Source organism: Gordionus sp. m RMFG-2023, chromosome 2 (genome assembly GCF_954871325.1).
Source record: "Gordionus sp. m RMFG-2023 chromosome 2, tfGorSpeb1-WG-v2, whole genome shotgun sequence".
In the NCBI taxonomy this organism is placed as follows: domain Eukaryota; kingdom Metazoa; phylum Nematomorpha; class Gordioida; order Chordodea; family Parachordodidae; genus Gordionus; species Gordionus sp. m RMFG-2023.
The window spans coordinates 57,625,239-57,642,090 of NC_088776.1; the positions used below are offsets into that span (position 1 = coordinate 57,625,239).

At 26.9% G+C, this 16,852-nt stretch overlaps 2 protein-coding genes across 3 annotated transcripts in view; both read right to left on the reverse strand.

The window, feature by feature from the left end:
* Nucleotides 1–1,933: 1,933 nt before the first annotated feature.
* On the reverse strand, nt 1,934–7,022 carry LOC135923946 (uncharacterized). The gene is made up of 5 exons (XM_065458973.1): nt 6,944–7,022; nt 6,833–6,899; nt 6,592–6,790; nt 6,487–6,542; nt 1,934–2,635 (listed from the first exon to the last, which is right to left on the reverse strand). The coding sequence occupies exons 1-5, from the start codon at nt 6,993–6,995 to the stop codon at nt 2,143–2,145; spliced, it is 867 nt and encodes a 288-aa protein (XP_065315045.1). The 5' UTR covers nt 6,996–7,022; the 3' UTR covers nt 1,934–2,142.
* A 3,371-nt stretch (nt 7,023–10,393) lies between these two features.
* LOC135923500 (hybrid signal transduction histidine kinase A-like) overlaps nt 10,394–16,852 on the reverse strand; it is a 28,284-nt gene continuing 21,825 nt past the window's right edge. For both annotated transcript variants that reach the window (XM_065458291.1, XM_065458290.1), the window contains exons 9-13: nt 16,733–16,820; nt 16,153–16,229; nt 15,623–15,715; nt 12,464–12,590; nt 10,394–10,662 (exon numbers count right to left, since the gene is read on the reverse strand). In XM_065458291.1, coding sequence (XP_065314363.1) covers nt 10,466–10,662; nt 12,464–12,590; nt 15,623–15,715; nt 16,153–16,229; nt 16,733–16,820 — 582 coding nt within the window. In that variant the 3' untranslated portion in view covers nt 10,394–10,465. The remainder of the gene's footprint in view (nt 10,663–12,463; nt 12,591–15,622; nt 15,716–16,152; nt 16,230–16,732; nt 16,821–16,852) is intronic.

The window sequence follows — 16,852 nt, forward strand, 5'->3', positions numbered from 1 at the left end:
GAGAGGAGGTATGAAGACAAAAACAAATCCAGCCATTTTTACATGGATAGCGCCTGGAGCCATGATTTGTCTGAAATTTTATATTGACAATAGCCTTCAGCATTTTGCGGATATGCAACTCATGCCTGGACAGCAGATCTTTAAAATGAAAGATTGGTGATGATTTCATAGAATCATGTTGAAATAATTTTTAAATAGAAAAAACGCCTGATGGGAGTGATTCATTTAAAATTGGCTGTATTTCTACTAGATTAGAATAGGGTTTATCTAAAAAGATCTTAATATCAGTGACACCGCCAATTAGAGAACCAAGATAAGTAAGTTCCTGGATGAATAACTAGAAGTGAGTAAATGACAAGTGATATTAGTTCAAATTTTATTAATTATTAAAATAAATAAATTTACATGATATTTATAAAAATATATTTAAAGGAAAAATAATATCAAGTTAAAATAATAGAATATTTCAATACAATTTTTTTAAATTTTCTCTCTTTGATCATTTTAAAATATGCAAAAAGTTTAATATTTATAATTACATTTCATAGTTATATGTTTAAATAAATTTATTATTCCAAAATAAAAGGTAAATAACTTATATCCATTCTTATTTTTTTCATTAAGATATGCCTTTAGAGTATGTTATAAGTGAAAGATGGACAAAACAGCTTATGCATTTTCAGGAAAAGGGGGGACTATAGGTCAAAAAACGATATTGAAATGTGTAGGATCATATAAATGGAAGGTAAGCCAAGACGTTCGCTAAGGTCGGTGTCATACACACGGAAAAGTCATTCTTCGCATACAAATAAATAATCAAATACTAGATGGTACTGAGGTGAATTAAACTTAAAGACGGTCGTTGCCTATCACAAAATGCGTCATAGCGCAATTTTTTCTTCAAATAATATATTAGACTGCAGAGATTATTTACTATATAAAAATAAAATATTGACTGATTTTGAAGGTTGGATTAATGCCGAAGATTGATATCGGAGTGGACTTTTCCCATTCTACAAAATCCCCACATGAAAAAAGATTCCATATATTATCAAATGACAACTTCTCCATCTGAAATGCCCAATTAAATAACAAATAAGTATCTTATTAGTTTAAAATAAATTAAAAAATATAAATCATTTTGAGAACAATTTTAAGTGTCCAATTTTTAAAATAATGACTAAATAACGATATTTAATTTAAATTTAGGGAACTCTTTAAAAATAAAATTATACATATTTATTCCAAAAGTTTCCAGGTATTGTTTATTTGGCTATAATTGAATTTGTTACTATTAACAAATATATATTTTTTATGAAATCTTGCAGTTAGAACATTTTGAAAATGATCTTAATATTGTATCTAAATATTTAAGAAAATCTCCTAGATCCACATTTTTAAACCATGCCTCAAAAAAATGAAGTAATATTAAGTGATTAGTATTTGCAATATTTAAATATGAAACTTAAAGTAGCGTTTGTAAGACTTTTGAAAAACAGGCGAGCTTCCATACATAATTCAACACATGAATTAGTCTAGTCCATTTGTTTGAAGGAGAAAAAAATTATCAAGTGTCGTCTTTCAGTCATTTTTTTTGGGTAAACTTATAGTATTTTTTAATGTCAAATCAATCAAAAATTTAAAGTATTCCTGCAAAATCCCTGTTCAAGATCTGAAATTTAAAAATATTTTAGGGCGGGTTCTGGCCCAAAAATTAAAGGGGCCAAAGGCTCGAAAATTTTTAGAGTGCCACTCGTATTTATTTTTTTCTACAGTAACCGGATGTCTTTTTGCCATTTTTTTCTCCATTTTTTGTAACATAACAATCTGCGTTCATATTCACGAAAAGATGGCATTTCAAATCGTTTTAAGGGATTGTAATATAATTCAAATTAAATATTTATTTTAAAATGGCGAACAAAAAATAAAATAAATATTTCTATCACATGATTAAAAAATAAAACAATTATATTAATCCATTTCAAAATAATGCGAAAATAAATGAATATTTTAAAATTAATTTGTAAAGGTGGGTTTTCGTATTAAGAGGTCGCGTTTAGAAAACAAGCTAAAAAGACCCTGTTGTCCTTGGGCCACCATATGTTATTTGCGAGAAACGTAAACTTGAAGATTTAAATTTTTTTATGATGGCTTGTATCTCAGTTTCTTTTGCGCTTCATACTGTCTTATTTCTGCGCGGTTCAAGAAAGACATTCTATCCACGTAACTGTCCTTGCCTTTGGCAAAACTATCCAAATCTTTCCTGAAAAGTTCTGATTCAACATTATCTTCGAGTTGCGAATTATCGGTCGAACCAGGTTTATGAAGCCCGCCGGCTGTCGTTTGAAACTCTTCCCAACTTTTTTGAGTCATTTTTAGGATACTGGATTTGGATTTTCGTTTGTTACCGGAGAATTGAGACAATTTGTCCAGACTAATGTTATTTCCGGTTTTGCTACCATTTTTGAGAATTATGGATGAAGAAGATGTGCGAAGTTTATTCTCGGTCGTTTGAGGGAGATCATTAAAAAGGCTCTTATGAATGGCGGGAGTTGTGGTGGACGAATTTGATGCGTTATTTGTGGGTAGATCGGAAAGATTTTCACTTACTGACGTGCTTGAAGGAGCCATTATTCTTAAATTTGTAAAACAATTGATTTATTATAAAAATGTTCGGGTATGACTAAAATACGAATATTCACGAATTCGCATTAGTGTTATTAATTATCCGGGCCCAACCCAAATAAGTGGGCACATTTAGTCGATATTGGGAATAAATTTTTTTATAAATCGAATCCTCCAAAATAAGTCGAGTTCTTAGGCTGAACCCCGCTACTATTTAAAAGCACCGGTTCGAATACACCGGAAATTCAAAAAAAAAGGAATATGTGTCACATATATACATCGTCGAATGGGTGAGGATTATAGTGTTCTAAAGTGTTGTTAAAAGGCTAGATTTAGGCCGATTTTTAAAAAGGGCTAACTCAACATTATAGCCAGGAAAATATGGCCTAAGCTTCGAGCATTCGCCAATAGATGTTCAATCCAATGTGCCATTTATGAGCAAAATCTTTAGGCTTGCATAATATTTTTTTGGGTAAAATAACGAGTTAGCCGTTTTTAAAAATCGGCTCAAATTGAGCCGTTTAACAACACTTCTATATCCACTTTTTGCGGTCAGGTATACCCTACGGAATCGGGCCAAGTAAAAGAAAATAACTGGGTGGGAGAAGTCGATACGAAAAAATAAATATTGCAGATCTTAAACTTATAGTATTATGATAACGCAGGAAAAATGAAAGTATGATTTTAATTAACATTATTTTTTTTTAAGTTCTATTTCTTATTTTCCATTTTTCAATCTATTCACACATTAATATTATAAAAAAAAAAATCTACTTTCTTCTCAGCCCTCTGACAAGAACGAAATTTTTTAGTGTTTATTGTTTTTTTTATCAATTTTATTGAAATACATGCAAGTAATACAGTTTTTCTAAAAAAGATTTTTCACCCCTCACACTCTTTTTTACGTTTTAAAAGAAAAAAAAATATTAAAACTGTCGAGATAACTGTATGAGTAGTAAAAGTAATAACAATTTCCGGTAATATTAATTACTTTAGTTTAGTATTGTTAAACTGCTAACCCAATTTTTTATCCAAAAAATAGAGATTTTGCCCGTAGATGACAGAGAGGTTTGGACAATTTATTAACGATATCTCGAGGCGTGTGTGATATTATTTTTGCTAAAATTATCGAAATTTAGCCATTTAAACAATACTACTTTAGCTTTATTTGTTATATATATATGTGTGTGACGTTATGGGATATGCAATTCATGATGATTTAGAATATAGATTTCACATTATTTACTCAAGAGATTTTTTAAATTTGAAAATCTGATTTAATCTAAAATGCATTCAGGTATGTGTAGAGTAGTATTGTTTAATGGTCCCATTTAAAAAAACGCACGTTGAAGATTTTAGCCAAAATAATATTATGTATGCCTTGCGATTTGGCAAATAAGAGGTCAAAACCTTTATGCAGGCTTATACAAATTATTATTTTCGCTAAAATTTTAGTGGGGCTGTTTTTAAAAAATCGACACAAATCAGGAGTAACACCAGTGTAGAATAACCTACAGAATTTCAGCCATAAACCTTTATGTATACATAATCAGATTGTTTAAATTTAAATATCGGCTTCAGAAAATGATTTAAAATTTGGGATTCCAATACAAGATATGAATACTATTCCATGTCAAAATCGATTCAAGGATTTGACCAGCCCTTATTTAAAAAAAAATTAACGCAACTTGGTGTTGATATTGTAAAAATTTTAAGGCTCTAGCCCAAATTGAAGCGTGAATGGCTCTCAAAGTCAAATCCAGTTGGGATCTCAGTTATAAGTCAAATTACTTGATAAATTTGGTACAAATGTATAAATTTAATACTTATATGTAGTGTTGTAAACGAACGCGTTCAAAATGAACGCTTTTGTGAACGGTTCGTTTTTTTGAAAAAAATGATGAACGGCGTTCCTTTTATTTTTGACGAACTTTGAACGTGAACGCGTTCCTTTTTTATGACGAACGCGTTTGAATTTAACCTTCGTTCAATTTTAAAAATACTTTTTATTTTTATTCATTTGAAAAATTTATTATTTCCGAATTTTTTTAAAAAAAATGTATTATTTATATTTTTTAATCGGCTGTGTATTTCCTTTTCACATCTTAATTTTTTAACAAATAGTTTATTAATTTGAATATTTTTGTTTATATTTTAATTTAATAGATTAGAATAAGCATGGATATTATTATTTAATCCTCATCACCTGATTCTAAAAATCCAAAATCAGATGAATTATCATTACTATATCCAAATATGATAAATGTTTTACATTAACATCCTATATTGAAAAAACTAATCCAATGCTTACCAAGTGTAAAATGTGGTCAAAAAGTATTATATTGTCAAAATCTCCAAGTTCCAATTTAAAACGACATTTGATTTTAATATTAATTATTTGATTTTATATGATGTAACTAAGTTAAATCATTAAATTTGAACAAATAATGCATTTGGGATATTTGACCCCAAAACGATAGATATTTTAAAATTAGAAAAATTAGTGGCCTGGTCAACCATTGATAGATGCCGTATTAAATGGGATTAATAAAAGGTATTAAACCTATCACTCTCAATTAATTACATATATTTTATTTTTTTAAAGATTTGAACATATATATATAAGGATCAATATGTTCTTTCTGCAATTATACATCCAGCATTCAAACTTCAATGGTCATAGATAAAACTTTCACAGAACAAACCTATTAAAAATAAACTTATAGCTTATTGAAAAAAATGCTTTGAAAACCCTAGAGAACGTTCATTTCGAGATATCCTTTTTTTGTCGAGAGTAGAGAATGGATTGGAAGAGGATAACTTATCTCAATTTTTTGCAAATTAATTCTACACGTTAAACGAGCTGTCTATTATGTACCGCAATCCCCTCATCTGCCCCTCTAGAGTGTGTTTTTAGGCTAATGCCGTATTAACTGGCAAGTGTTCCTGTCTATCAGATAAATATTTTGAAAACAATTGTTATTAAAATTTAATAAGAAAAATTTTTATAAATAAAAATATCTTTTTATTTACTATATTATATTATATTTATAATTATATTATCAAAATAAAACTATATTATTTTTTAACATGGATAAAATTATTTAAATTTTAAAAAAATTTATCATAAAATTTTGAATGGTTTTATGAACGTGAACGTGTTCCTTTTTTGAACATGAACTTGAAGGTGTTCAATTTTTGTCAATGAACATTAAACGCATTCGATTTTTTTGAAATGTTTATAGCACTACTTATATGTGTATAACTGATATATTACATATATGATTATCTATCATTTAAAAGCTATTGTTAGAAATAATTATCATATATGATAAAAATAGGCATTGAAATAAAACAAACTTTCTTATTTGAACTTCATTTTTTGAACATTATAAAAAATAGTCAAAAATGCAAGGCTTATAATAAAAAAATATTAAATCTGAGCTAGATCAAGATTAAAATGTCTATCCCACAGGTATAAATTATATTGCCCAATAATTATGCATTATAAAATATTAAAAAGATAATACACTCTATATTTATGGTTTTCATTCACAAAATTATGAAAAACAAAATAATTTTAAATTTCTTCATTCTAATTCCTACATAAACCTCTAAGCATATTTCAAATAAACATATCTAGTAAGTTTCATTGTCCTAATTGGGGTCAAAATACTTAAAAATTTGCTTCATAAAACTGTAATGAAAATTTAAAAAAAATAATTATTTTTGATTTTCCATTATAAAAGGTTAAAACTTATTTATGTAGAAAACAATTTTTTCAGAAAAATGTCATAAGGTTTTGCAATGTAGCTAACAATATTTGTGTAATCAGTAATAATAAAAAAATTTATGATTTACTTTGTGGCATTGTCAAGTTTCTTTAAATCACATGTGGTATTTGACTCAACATTTTTCTATATAAATATTCTGAAATAAAATATATGTATAATAATAGTAGCTAACCTTTACATAGGATGCTTCTTTATTAACACAATTTAGAAAATTTGACCATAACTCATTGGGTAGCTTATTTTTATTTAATTTATCAATATCATTTTTATCTTCTATAAGATTCAAACTTCGATTGATTAAAATATTTGATTTAGTTGTCTTTGAGTTACGTTTTCTTTTACATCTTTTTGTTTTATTGATTAAGACAGAACTTTAAAAAAAATTGATTTTTTGACAAATTTAGAGTATATACTTATTATCTTCTGTTTCATCCTCTAAAATGTCATCTTCGGCCTCCTCGCTTAAATCATTATCTTCAGCTTTATAAATATATTAATTATGAACAATAAAATGAAATATTTACGCTGTGGTATATAATCTTCATCACTTGATTCCGAAAAATCGTTTTCAATCATATTCTTAATGAGTGAACATTAAATTTGTTTATCAAATAAACAAAATATTGTCCGGTTTACAACTTTCAATTTATATTTTCAAAAATAATAAATAAAGAATCTCAATTACAGTTTTACAATTCTATAAATAAAAGGTATTTGTTGGATTTTCTTTCATTCAGAAGGTTTTTTTTGAAACTCATTATTTATATAGTATTCCTTTTTATTTTACTATTTCCATGGGTTGAAATTAATTTTTATAAGCTTTTAAATATTTTTATATGATATTTAAAACTTGCAAGACAATTTTACTAAAGAAAATTATACATAAAAAATAACTAAACAATTATATATAAAATTAGAATTAAGAAAAGGTTATATAACTAACATTTTAAAGAAGCCAACGTTTATAAATTTGTTAAAAATAAAAAAAGCTTCGACGATACTAAGGACTCTAAAGATATTATAATATAACAGTGGCGAAGCGTCCATAGAAGCAAGGGAAGCATTGCTTCCCTTGAAATTTTTCTTACAAAATTTTTAAATAAACTTAATATAATCTTTGTACTATGCTAAATAAACTAAACTGACTTCGTTAATAAAATTAATATAATTTTTATAACGATAAAAAGATTAATATAATTTTTATAACGTTAAAAAGATTTATATAATTTTATAACGTTAAAAAGAATAATATAATTTTTATAAAGTAAAAAAGAATAATATAATTTTTATAACGTTAAAAAGAATAATATAATTTTTATAACGTTAAAAAATTAATATTTTTACTATATTAAGAAATACTATTATTTTTACTACGTTAAAAAAGTTATTATTATTTATACTACGTTAAAAAATTTACTATTATTTTTACTACGTTAAAAAAAATATACATGAGGGAAGCAAATTTAATATTGCTTATTTTTTTTAATAAATAAAGAGAAAATCATGCCATGGTATGTAATTTTACCATTAAAAAATAAGGATTGGGGAAGCGAATAAAAAAATGCTTATTTTTTTAATAAATAAAAGAGAAATTTTTTTATATAATATTTTTTTCCTTACTGTTTTTAAATAAAAAAAATTTTCGTTTTTAAAATCCTTAATTAATATTTAATAATTGTAATTGTATTATTGAAAATTTATTAACATTATCATTTAGCTCAAAAAATTTTGATGCGAAAAAATTGATTATTGAAAAAGGAAGACCAAAACCAATTTTACAAAACTTAAAAAAAAAATCAAAACTGGCATCCGTAATTTTTCTATCGATAAATATGAAAAATATGAATGACTCACTAGATGTGAATTTTCTAATTCTCTATATTGTTGGTCATTCCTATTATTCCCAAAGGAAAAATATGTTTGGAATGATAAATATTTTCGGATATGAATAATTTTTTGAGGCAGTTAAACGGCAAAGAATCAACCTCTCATTTGCAGTCGATGATTCAATTAAAAACATTTGGCCAAAATTGTATTGAAAATATGATAGATTCGATGCGCAAAATATCAATCGAACAGCATAATTCTAAAGTCAAATCAAATAAAGAAATATAGATCAACTCTATGTGTTTTCTTGAAATTCAGCGTATTCCGTGGTAATGATGAATAGAGGAAATTATATTGTATTAATTAATTTGCTCACGGAAGAAAATTTACTATTTAAACATCATTTAGAAATAGTGCAGTTTTTATTGTACTATCAAGCAATATTCACAATGATTTGATTAATTCTATTTCATATGTCTTGCACCAAAAAATATCAAATTCGTCGAAATGTTAGATATTAGTAAATTACAAATAATCAATTTCTCAAAATATTAATTAGAAAATTTAAACGACACTTATTCTCAATTTTTTGAGTTACACATACTGGAAACCGAATTAAAGGTAGTGTTTCGAAATGTTAAATTTAGAAAGAAAAGATTGTTATAGAAATACTTGAATTTTTAATATGCACCGATTTGATGAAAAGTTTTAAAGAGTTTTTTAAATTCATCTTAACTTTGGCTTCAACAACAGCAAGTGCAGAATGGAGTTTTTCATCTTTAAAAAGAATCAAATCTTATTGCAGAAACAGGATGAGCCAAAATCGATTATCGAATCTATCTTTGATTTCTATTGAAAAAAAATTATTAAAAAATTTAAAATCTAGCGATAACTTTTATAACGCACTACTTGATCATTTTACTCAAAAACAAAGACCATTTATTTATAAATCTTAATGTTTTTATGGTTTGAGTTTGACTAAAATAAAAATATTTTTTTGATTGCTTCCCTAGTAGTAAACTTGACGCTTCGTCACTGTAATATAATACATTTTAAAAACAAAGTAGTCACTTTTAAATATCCTGAAGATTTTAAGAGGGAGAAACGGAACAAGATGTAAATAAGTCAATTTTTAAAAAAAATATCGAAATTGTAAACATTTAAAACAATATAAATGACGAGTAAATTTTCTGCACTTAAACAAGATAGCTGCAATAATATGAAAAGAAATATAATTAGAAAGAGTCATTTATTCAAATGAATCGAAAAGCTACCATTTAAATTATTTTTTTATAAACTTTTATTTTTTGGTAAATATAAAATTTTTCTATCTAAAAGTGGCTGTAATACTTGATTATATTTACCTAACTTGTAAAATGTGATTTTTTCTACCCTCTCATCTTAATCACTTATTGAATAAATTATGCTATCATAAATCCTCCTTTATAAATATAACAAATTATAAAACGACAAACATTAAGCCTCAACGGAGATAACTAAGATGCAAATATATTTAATAATTCAAAATAGTACGTTACCAAATACCACCTCTATTTTTTCTCATATAAATTATTGGGCTTGGGCGGGGGGATATTTATTATTTAATTAAGGTCTCTAATCATTTTTTTGATCTATGTATGACATTTAATTTTTCAAATTATAAAGTTGAGGACGAAAAAAAATTCTAGGGGTATCCAGTCATGGGCAATATATTAATGTTAGATGGTTTAAATAGTTAATGAAAAAAAAAACTTACAATTTTAAGATGACAATCGCAACCTTAAACTGTCATTTTCAATATTTTATGAGGGAGTTTTTACAATTTCTAAATATGTTCAATTTATAAAATGGGTTTTTAAAAAAATTAAAAAGTTTCAATGGCAATTTAAAAAATATATAATTATGAGCATTCATGATTTCATTAATGTCTATTCAGCAATTTCAATTTAAATGAAAGACTCAAAATATTCGATAACTATTGATTTATTAGAAATCTATTATATTAAATAGCATATTTTCTTGTGAATTACTTAAATTATTTAAATATCTACAAATATATCATAAATAAAAACATGTTATGTGGAAAATGATATATTTGAAATATAATATATTACATAATAATGAATGATAAGGATAATATATAAATATAATTTGTATGCATTATTATAATTTAAATTATAAATTTAAAAGTAAAAAAATAACAATAAAATTGAATTTATTCATAGCCCAGGCATGATAAAAGCAATATTATCCAATATTTTAGAGAATATGAATCTTTGTTTTTCGTCAAAAATATTTTTAACCACAGGGACCAAAGTTGTCTGCTTATTTCCCTTCTTGTCATCTTCGAATTTTTGGTTTAAAGCATCTATTCCTTCATTCGATAGGGAGTTATCGTCTGGTTTATTACCTTTTTCTTTTTTAAAAAAACAGATTGTACATTTAAAACGTGATCTCCCATATAAATAATTATAAACAATATATTCTTTCCAAAAATTATTTAAATAAATAGCGAAGAAGTTCTAAATATTTTCGTTAGCGCCATAGCGAAAGTTTTAATGTTTATAATTTTTATCCTTTTATTCTTATTCTTAGGATAATCATGGGAAATAAGTGTGAAAATTAATTCCTATCTTAATGCAACCTCAAGACGGGACCCGTCATATTTGGATATAGCAAATGTTTAAAAATAAAATATCTTACATTAAATATGTATCGTTTTAATTTCAAAATTAATATAATTTATTCTACTTATATAACATTAAAAAAATACAGCAAGATTAAACCCTCTATGGCATGATGTCAACCCAAGAAAATGTTCTAAATATTTTAGTACTATAACTAAGACAGCGACGTTTATAGTAACCCCGATTTCGCTCAAAAATAGCGAGACATCGCGTTGCTTACAAAATACCTATCCGCGTTTACAGTTCAGGCGATATTCGCGGCGAAGTACACATTGATTTAAATATAATCATTTAATATTCATCTATTTGTATATTTCTCCGCGAAATAGGGCTAACTGTAAATGCAGGGTATATAAAAGAAAGCTAAAAGAGTGGAGTGATAGCAGCATGATCAAAACACGACAAGACATTTATCTGACATTCCATATATAGTGGTCGCACAAGCATTATTTTTTTTTTATAAATGATATCTGTTAGTATTCTAGATTAATTTATTATATCCTTAAATGCAAAAGAAAATAAATATTAAATGTTTGAAAAGGTAAGAAATGAGAATATTTTAGGATTTTACAGTTAATTAATTATGGATACATGTTACAAGCATAACAGCAGATATTTAAAAAAAACCTCAAAAGTTTCTAAAGAAAGCGAGATTATGATTAACCCTGAATTGCATGGTAAATTTAGAGACAAAAATGCTTCTCAATATGATATTAAAGTAGTGCAAGCGGGAATCATTCCCCAAATAATATAATTAGATTGGGTTTGTTAAAATATTATGGTAATACACTACAAATAAATTATTAATTATTCTGAAATATATAAAAAAATTCTAAAAACAAACAATATCCTCCTGAGTTGTGGTAGAAAATAATTGTGCACCTGCATGTGAGATCTTCATGAGGTGGGTTGGCCTGCACGTTAATATCATATTTTCTAGCAGGCCTAGGTCTTTAAAATTATTTAATGGGGTTGGGCCTAAAATTATTATATTTAAATTTAGCTTATTTAAAACAGTTGCTAACTTATAGAAATATTGCCTTTTTTTTCTTCTAATAATAATGAATTTCAGTATTGTAAACAAAATGATTGCCTATATACACTTAAATATCGTTTATTTTTTATTAAATACAATAAATTAAATTTTTGGATATGGGTTTGGGCCAGACTTAGGATATTTTTTTTACTGCGGGCCTGGCCTGGGCTTGGTCAAAAAATAAAGGCCCATGAAAATCTCTGATGTGCACGTTAGTGAGGCCATATGGAGGCTGCTTGTCAACAATAATAATATGCATGATGGTTCCCATGCTATCATTAAAATCAGTAGTTATTCATTTACCCTGATTTTATTATAAATATTTTTTCCATTTTTTTAACATTTGAAGGGTAGAGTCCAAGTTAATTATTCAATTGAATGAGGAGGGGGGAGGGGGTGGCGGTAACAATATTACGATTTTCTCATTTTTCAACCGCATAAAATATTTTTATTATGAGGGGGAAAATATGCTTGCATTAAATTAACTTATTTACCAGTAGGTATTTCCATTTCGTCGATAGGTTGAAGTGGGAGTTGTGAAGTTAAACACATAAGTGGTCCAAGGGCGCATATGAGAGAATCTAGTAGAACTGAGAGACTTCCTTGAACCGCAATTTGTCCCTGCATGCAAAATGATGATATACAAATAAATTAAACGCCTTTTAATATATTTTTAATATGTAGAATGTAGATAGGGGAAATAAATTTTTTAAGAAAAAAGTCAGACTACAAAAAAAATTTATCAATTTAAAATATCTTGTTGAAAATTGTTATTTTTAATGCTTTAATAGTACTATATCTATATTATTTATTTTATACCTTTAACCCATAAATGGTCTACGTTGTTTGTATATATGGTATAATTACTTTTTATTGATTTTTCACATTTTATATATTAATGTTTGAGTTAAAAATTTATTCCTTATAAATATCTTAACCTATTCTATTTAGTTTATGTCCATCATTTTATTTTCACTCGAATTTATCATATAATTACCATGTATGCAACGTTGACCAAATAGTGGCAACATAAAATATCCCATTTTTTTAAAGTAAAAATATTTCTAATGGCATAAAAACTATTATTTCATCATATATTCGATAAAAAAGATTTCCCAACCTCCAAAATTAAGGTCAGGTGAGATGCAGAATTCGAGATAAATAAGCTTAAGCTATAGCCATATACTCAAAATATTCTTTAGAATATAAAGATATATCATCATATAACATTTTTTATTGTGGTAATTCTCTTACCAATAGTCGATGAAGCAGTATTCCAGCGTTTCTGGTAAGGTCTAAATGTAATGAGAATGTAGTATTCATACTTGTACTCTTCAGGAAGTTTTTTTATAACTGAGACTAAAAAAGAAAATTTTGAATCCCCTAGCAATAAAAAATTAAGACGAGAAGGAACGCCGTGATATTTAGTAAAATACTAGAACTAACACTATGTAGTAAAATATACTAGAACTAACACCCATGATTAATAATAACATTTTATTATATGAAAATTCATTTTCACATGATAACTCGCTATATTTAAAAATATGTTTTAATGTTTCCATGAGAACAAACAGGATTTTTAACTTACTTTATATCTAAATTTTAAATAATAGCAACTTGCCAAAGTATAGGAGTTAGACCCAGTAGATATCTCATTACAAAATACTTTTAAAGAAATAATTTTTCAAATTTTATTTATAGAAAATACATTTTGGAGCTTTATTTTTGTCGTATGCTTCACTTTCTAGCAGGATTAAATAAATGAGCAGTCAAATTTAGATAATTTGTATGTTGCAAGGTCTACCTTGTTAAAAGCTCCTCATTACAAAAAAAATCACTCAAAATATATAAGGAATACCTCAACATTCCGAAAAATGTGTGCTTATTTAAATTTACAGTTTGCCTTAAACACAAGACACATTTCCTAGAAATTGTGACAATGGTTGATAAACATACAAACCATGATTTAGGTAAAATTATACATTATAATCATTTGAATTTCTTCCTAAACAAAGAGTGTTATCTCTTGAAGAGAGGGAATCAGTAGAAAAGTATTTAAGCATAAAGACTAACAAGCTAAAAATCAAAGAATCCATGTAAAAAAGGAAAAAATATGACCCTTAAATTCACAATGTACAGACAAATCAATAAGTTCAAGTGTAATGATTTAGCCAGCATTTTTCAGCTGCTAAAAGGAAATAAAGATCAATTGTTTTAGGTGACTGAAGAAAATGATATTATGCTAGGATTTTACTTTCAAGATGATATGATGCATAATCTCAAACGATAATCCTAGGTTATGTTAGTGGATGCAACCTACAAGTTAAATAATTACGAGATGCTTCTGTTCATTACCCTAATAATTGATGAAAAGGGTGAGTCACAAATAGTTTCACTTTGGCTTTTACAAGGTGGCGACAAGGCAGCTTTATACAAGTTAAAAAATCACATGCACACGATTTTAGTGTGACTTTAAATTCTGCACCCTTTTCACTGGCCAACTTATGGAAAAAAATAATATCAATATTAAATAGATGAATTTGATTATGAAGTGAGATTTTATTTAGAATTATTTTAAAGGCATATGGGGTTAAAAGAATAGAATAAGAATTTTCTGGGGGATAAAATGCATAAGTGACTACTGGTAGCCTCTCAACACAAATATATTTCTATGACGCCTTTCAAAGACCTGAGAACAAACTACTGTTGATAAATGTGAAAAAAGGTCATTTAAAGGAGAATATTTATTTACAACTCTTTTAATCTTTTGAGATAGAGATTGCGATTTTTAGTAAAATTATCACCCATTCTTTTATAATAAAGTAACAATGCTTATTAAAACACAATGAAACTAAGGGCAATTCAAAATCAATAAGTTTCCCATAAAGATAATTGTACATATCTTTAGTCTTACTATATACCATTTTCTTCAGTATTTGCAGCACTATTTTAACCTCGGATGAAGTAAATCTCTCTTTTAAATATCCTAAAAATAAATATGTGAATACTCACTCATGGGAAACTATCATAGAAGGCACTTCTATTAGCTATATCTTTATCAGCCACAATAACAAATATAATGTGCTGAGACCAGAAGTCACTTATGCATTTTATACCCCAGAAAATTCGTATTCTATTCTTTTAACCCCATATGCCTTTAAAATCATTCTAAATGAAATCTCATTCCATAACCATCTATTTAATATTGATACTATTTTAAAGCATGCGTTGGTCAGTGAAAAGGGTGCAGAATTTAAAGTCACACTAATCGGGTACACGTGGTTTTTTAAATTGCATATTGCTGCCTTGTCGCCACTTTGAACAAGGCAAAGTGAAACCAGCAATAATTTAACTTGTAGGTTTTATCCACGAACATAACCTCGGGATAATTATATGTAAAAAAAAATAATATTATTTAGGATAAAGAAAATATTATCAATAATATTATTAGAGTTTGATGTATTACTTTTTAATTAAACCCTAAGAGATAAAATTTTTTTTTATCCTTTTATAAAAATTATTGCGGAAAAATTTATGACCATTGAAAATGGAACGTTTTTAATTTTTCAGGAAAAGGAGTGGAAAACGCGAGAAATATTCAGTGTCCCGTAATAATATTAAACGATCATTTATTATAATTCAACATGTACCACGTGCATCATTAGACGATCGCCCAAATTAGATAAACACTCCCCTAAAAGTTTTAAATAAGCAGCGGAGTCTATCACATCTGTCCCATTCATCTACAAAATACAAAAAAAAATGTAAGAAATATTTCAGATAAGATATTCAAATATCTGTCATAAATGTATCCTAAGAAATCAGATGTCATAATTAGGGAACCTACATAGGTGCACATTTGCAGGCCCTGTCTGCCCGAGTTCAAATTTTTGACCCGGTCCAACTGTACCCTGACAAAAATTTATTTTAGGGGTTTGTCCATACCTATGGGTCCCACTAGAGCTATACAAGAAAATGTCAAAGAAAAGAGTCGTAATTTAATGATTGAATTTGCTATCCATATTCCCTACATTTCTCGATTTTTACTTACCTTCCCTCCCCTATTCCTTAACACATTTTCATTTGTTCCTCAAAATTTTTTTTTTACTACCCATTGTAAATTGATATCAATTATATTATTTTGTTAAAAATGCTTATGATAAAAAAAAAATATTAAAACTTTGAAATTGTAATCGGGATCATTGTCGATGGGGAATTCCATGGATGAATATCTCTTGTTATTTTTGTTGATTCGCTCTGTAATAAAAAAAAATGTATATTAATTTTTGTAACGAAATATGATTTAATTTGTTAATATTCCGAGGAATCAGGGTTTTTGATTTGGAACTTTGTTTTAAAAAGTAATAAATACACCCTCCGAAAATGAATCGCACATTTTCATTGGTTGTATCTGGGTTCTGGTTTTTACAAATTTTATGAGAGCGATTTCAGGTAACGTTGTTAAATATCATCTAACTTTGACCAGCTCTATTGCAGCTTTGCCAAGCTTTTGGTCTTAAAAATTTTAAACCTTTAAGTTAAGGTCTCAACTTGAAGATCAAAATGAATATTTGATGGATAAAAATTTGACTATGCAGTTATACATTTGGCCAAAGTTAAGTAATTTAGCAATACTAGTTCCAGGCTCTGACTTCTTTTAATTAATTGCTTCGTCATAAAGGCAGTCACGTTTATATTGAATAGGGATCAAATTGCAAGGATACAACAAATAAAAATTTTTTATATAAATCGGTACAAACTTTTATAAGATTTGGATCCTGATCTGATGTCTTCACCATATTCCGCTATCAACTTTTCCGTCATTTTCTTCGCTCTACGCTTCCAGGACTAATTTTTTTTTTAAAAAGAGTAAATTTTGG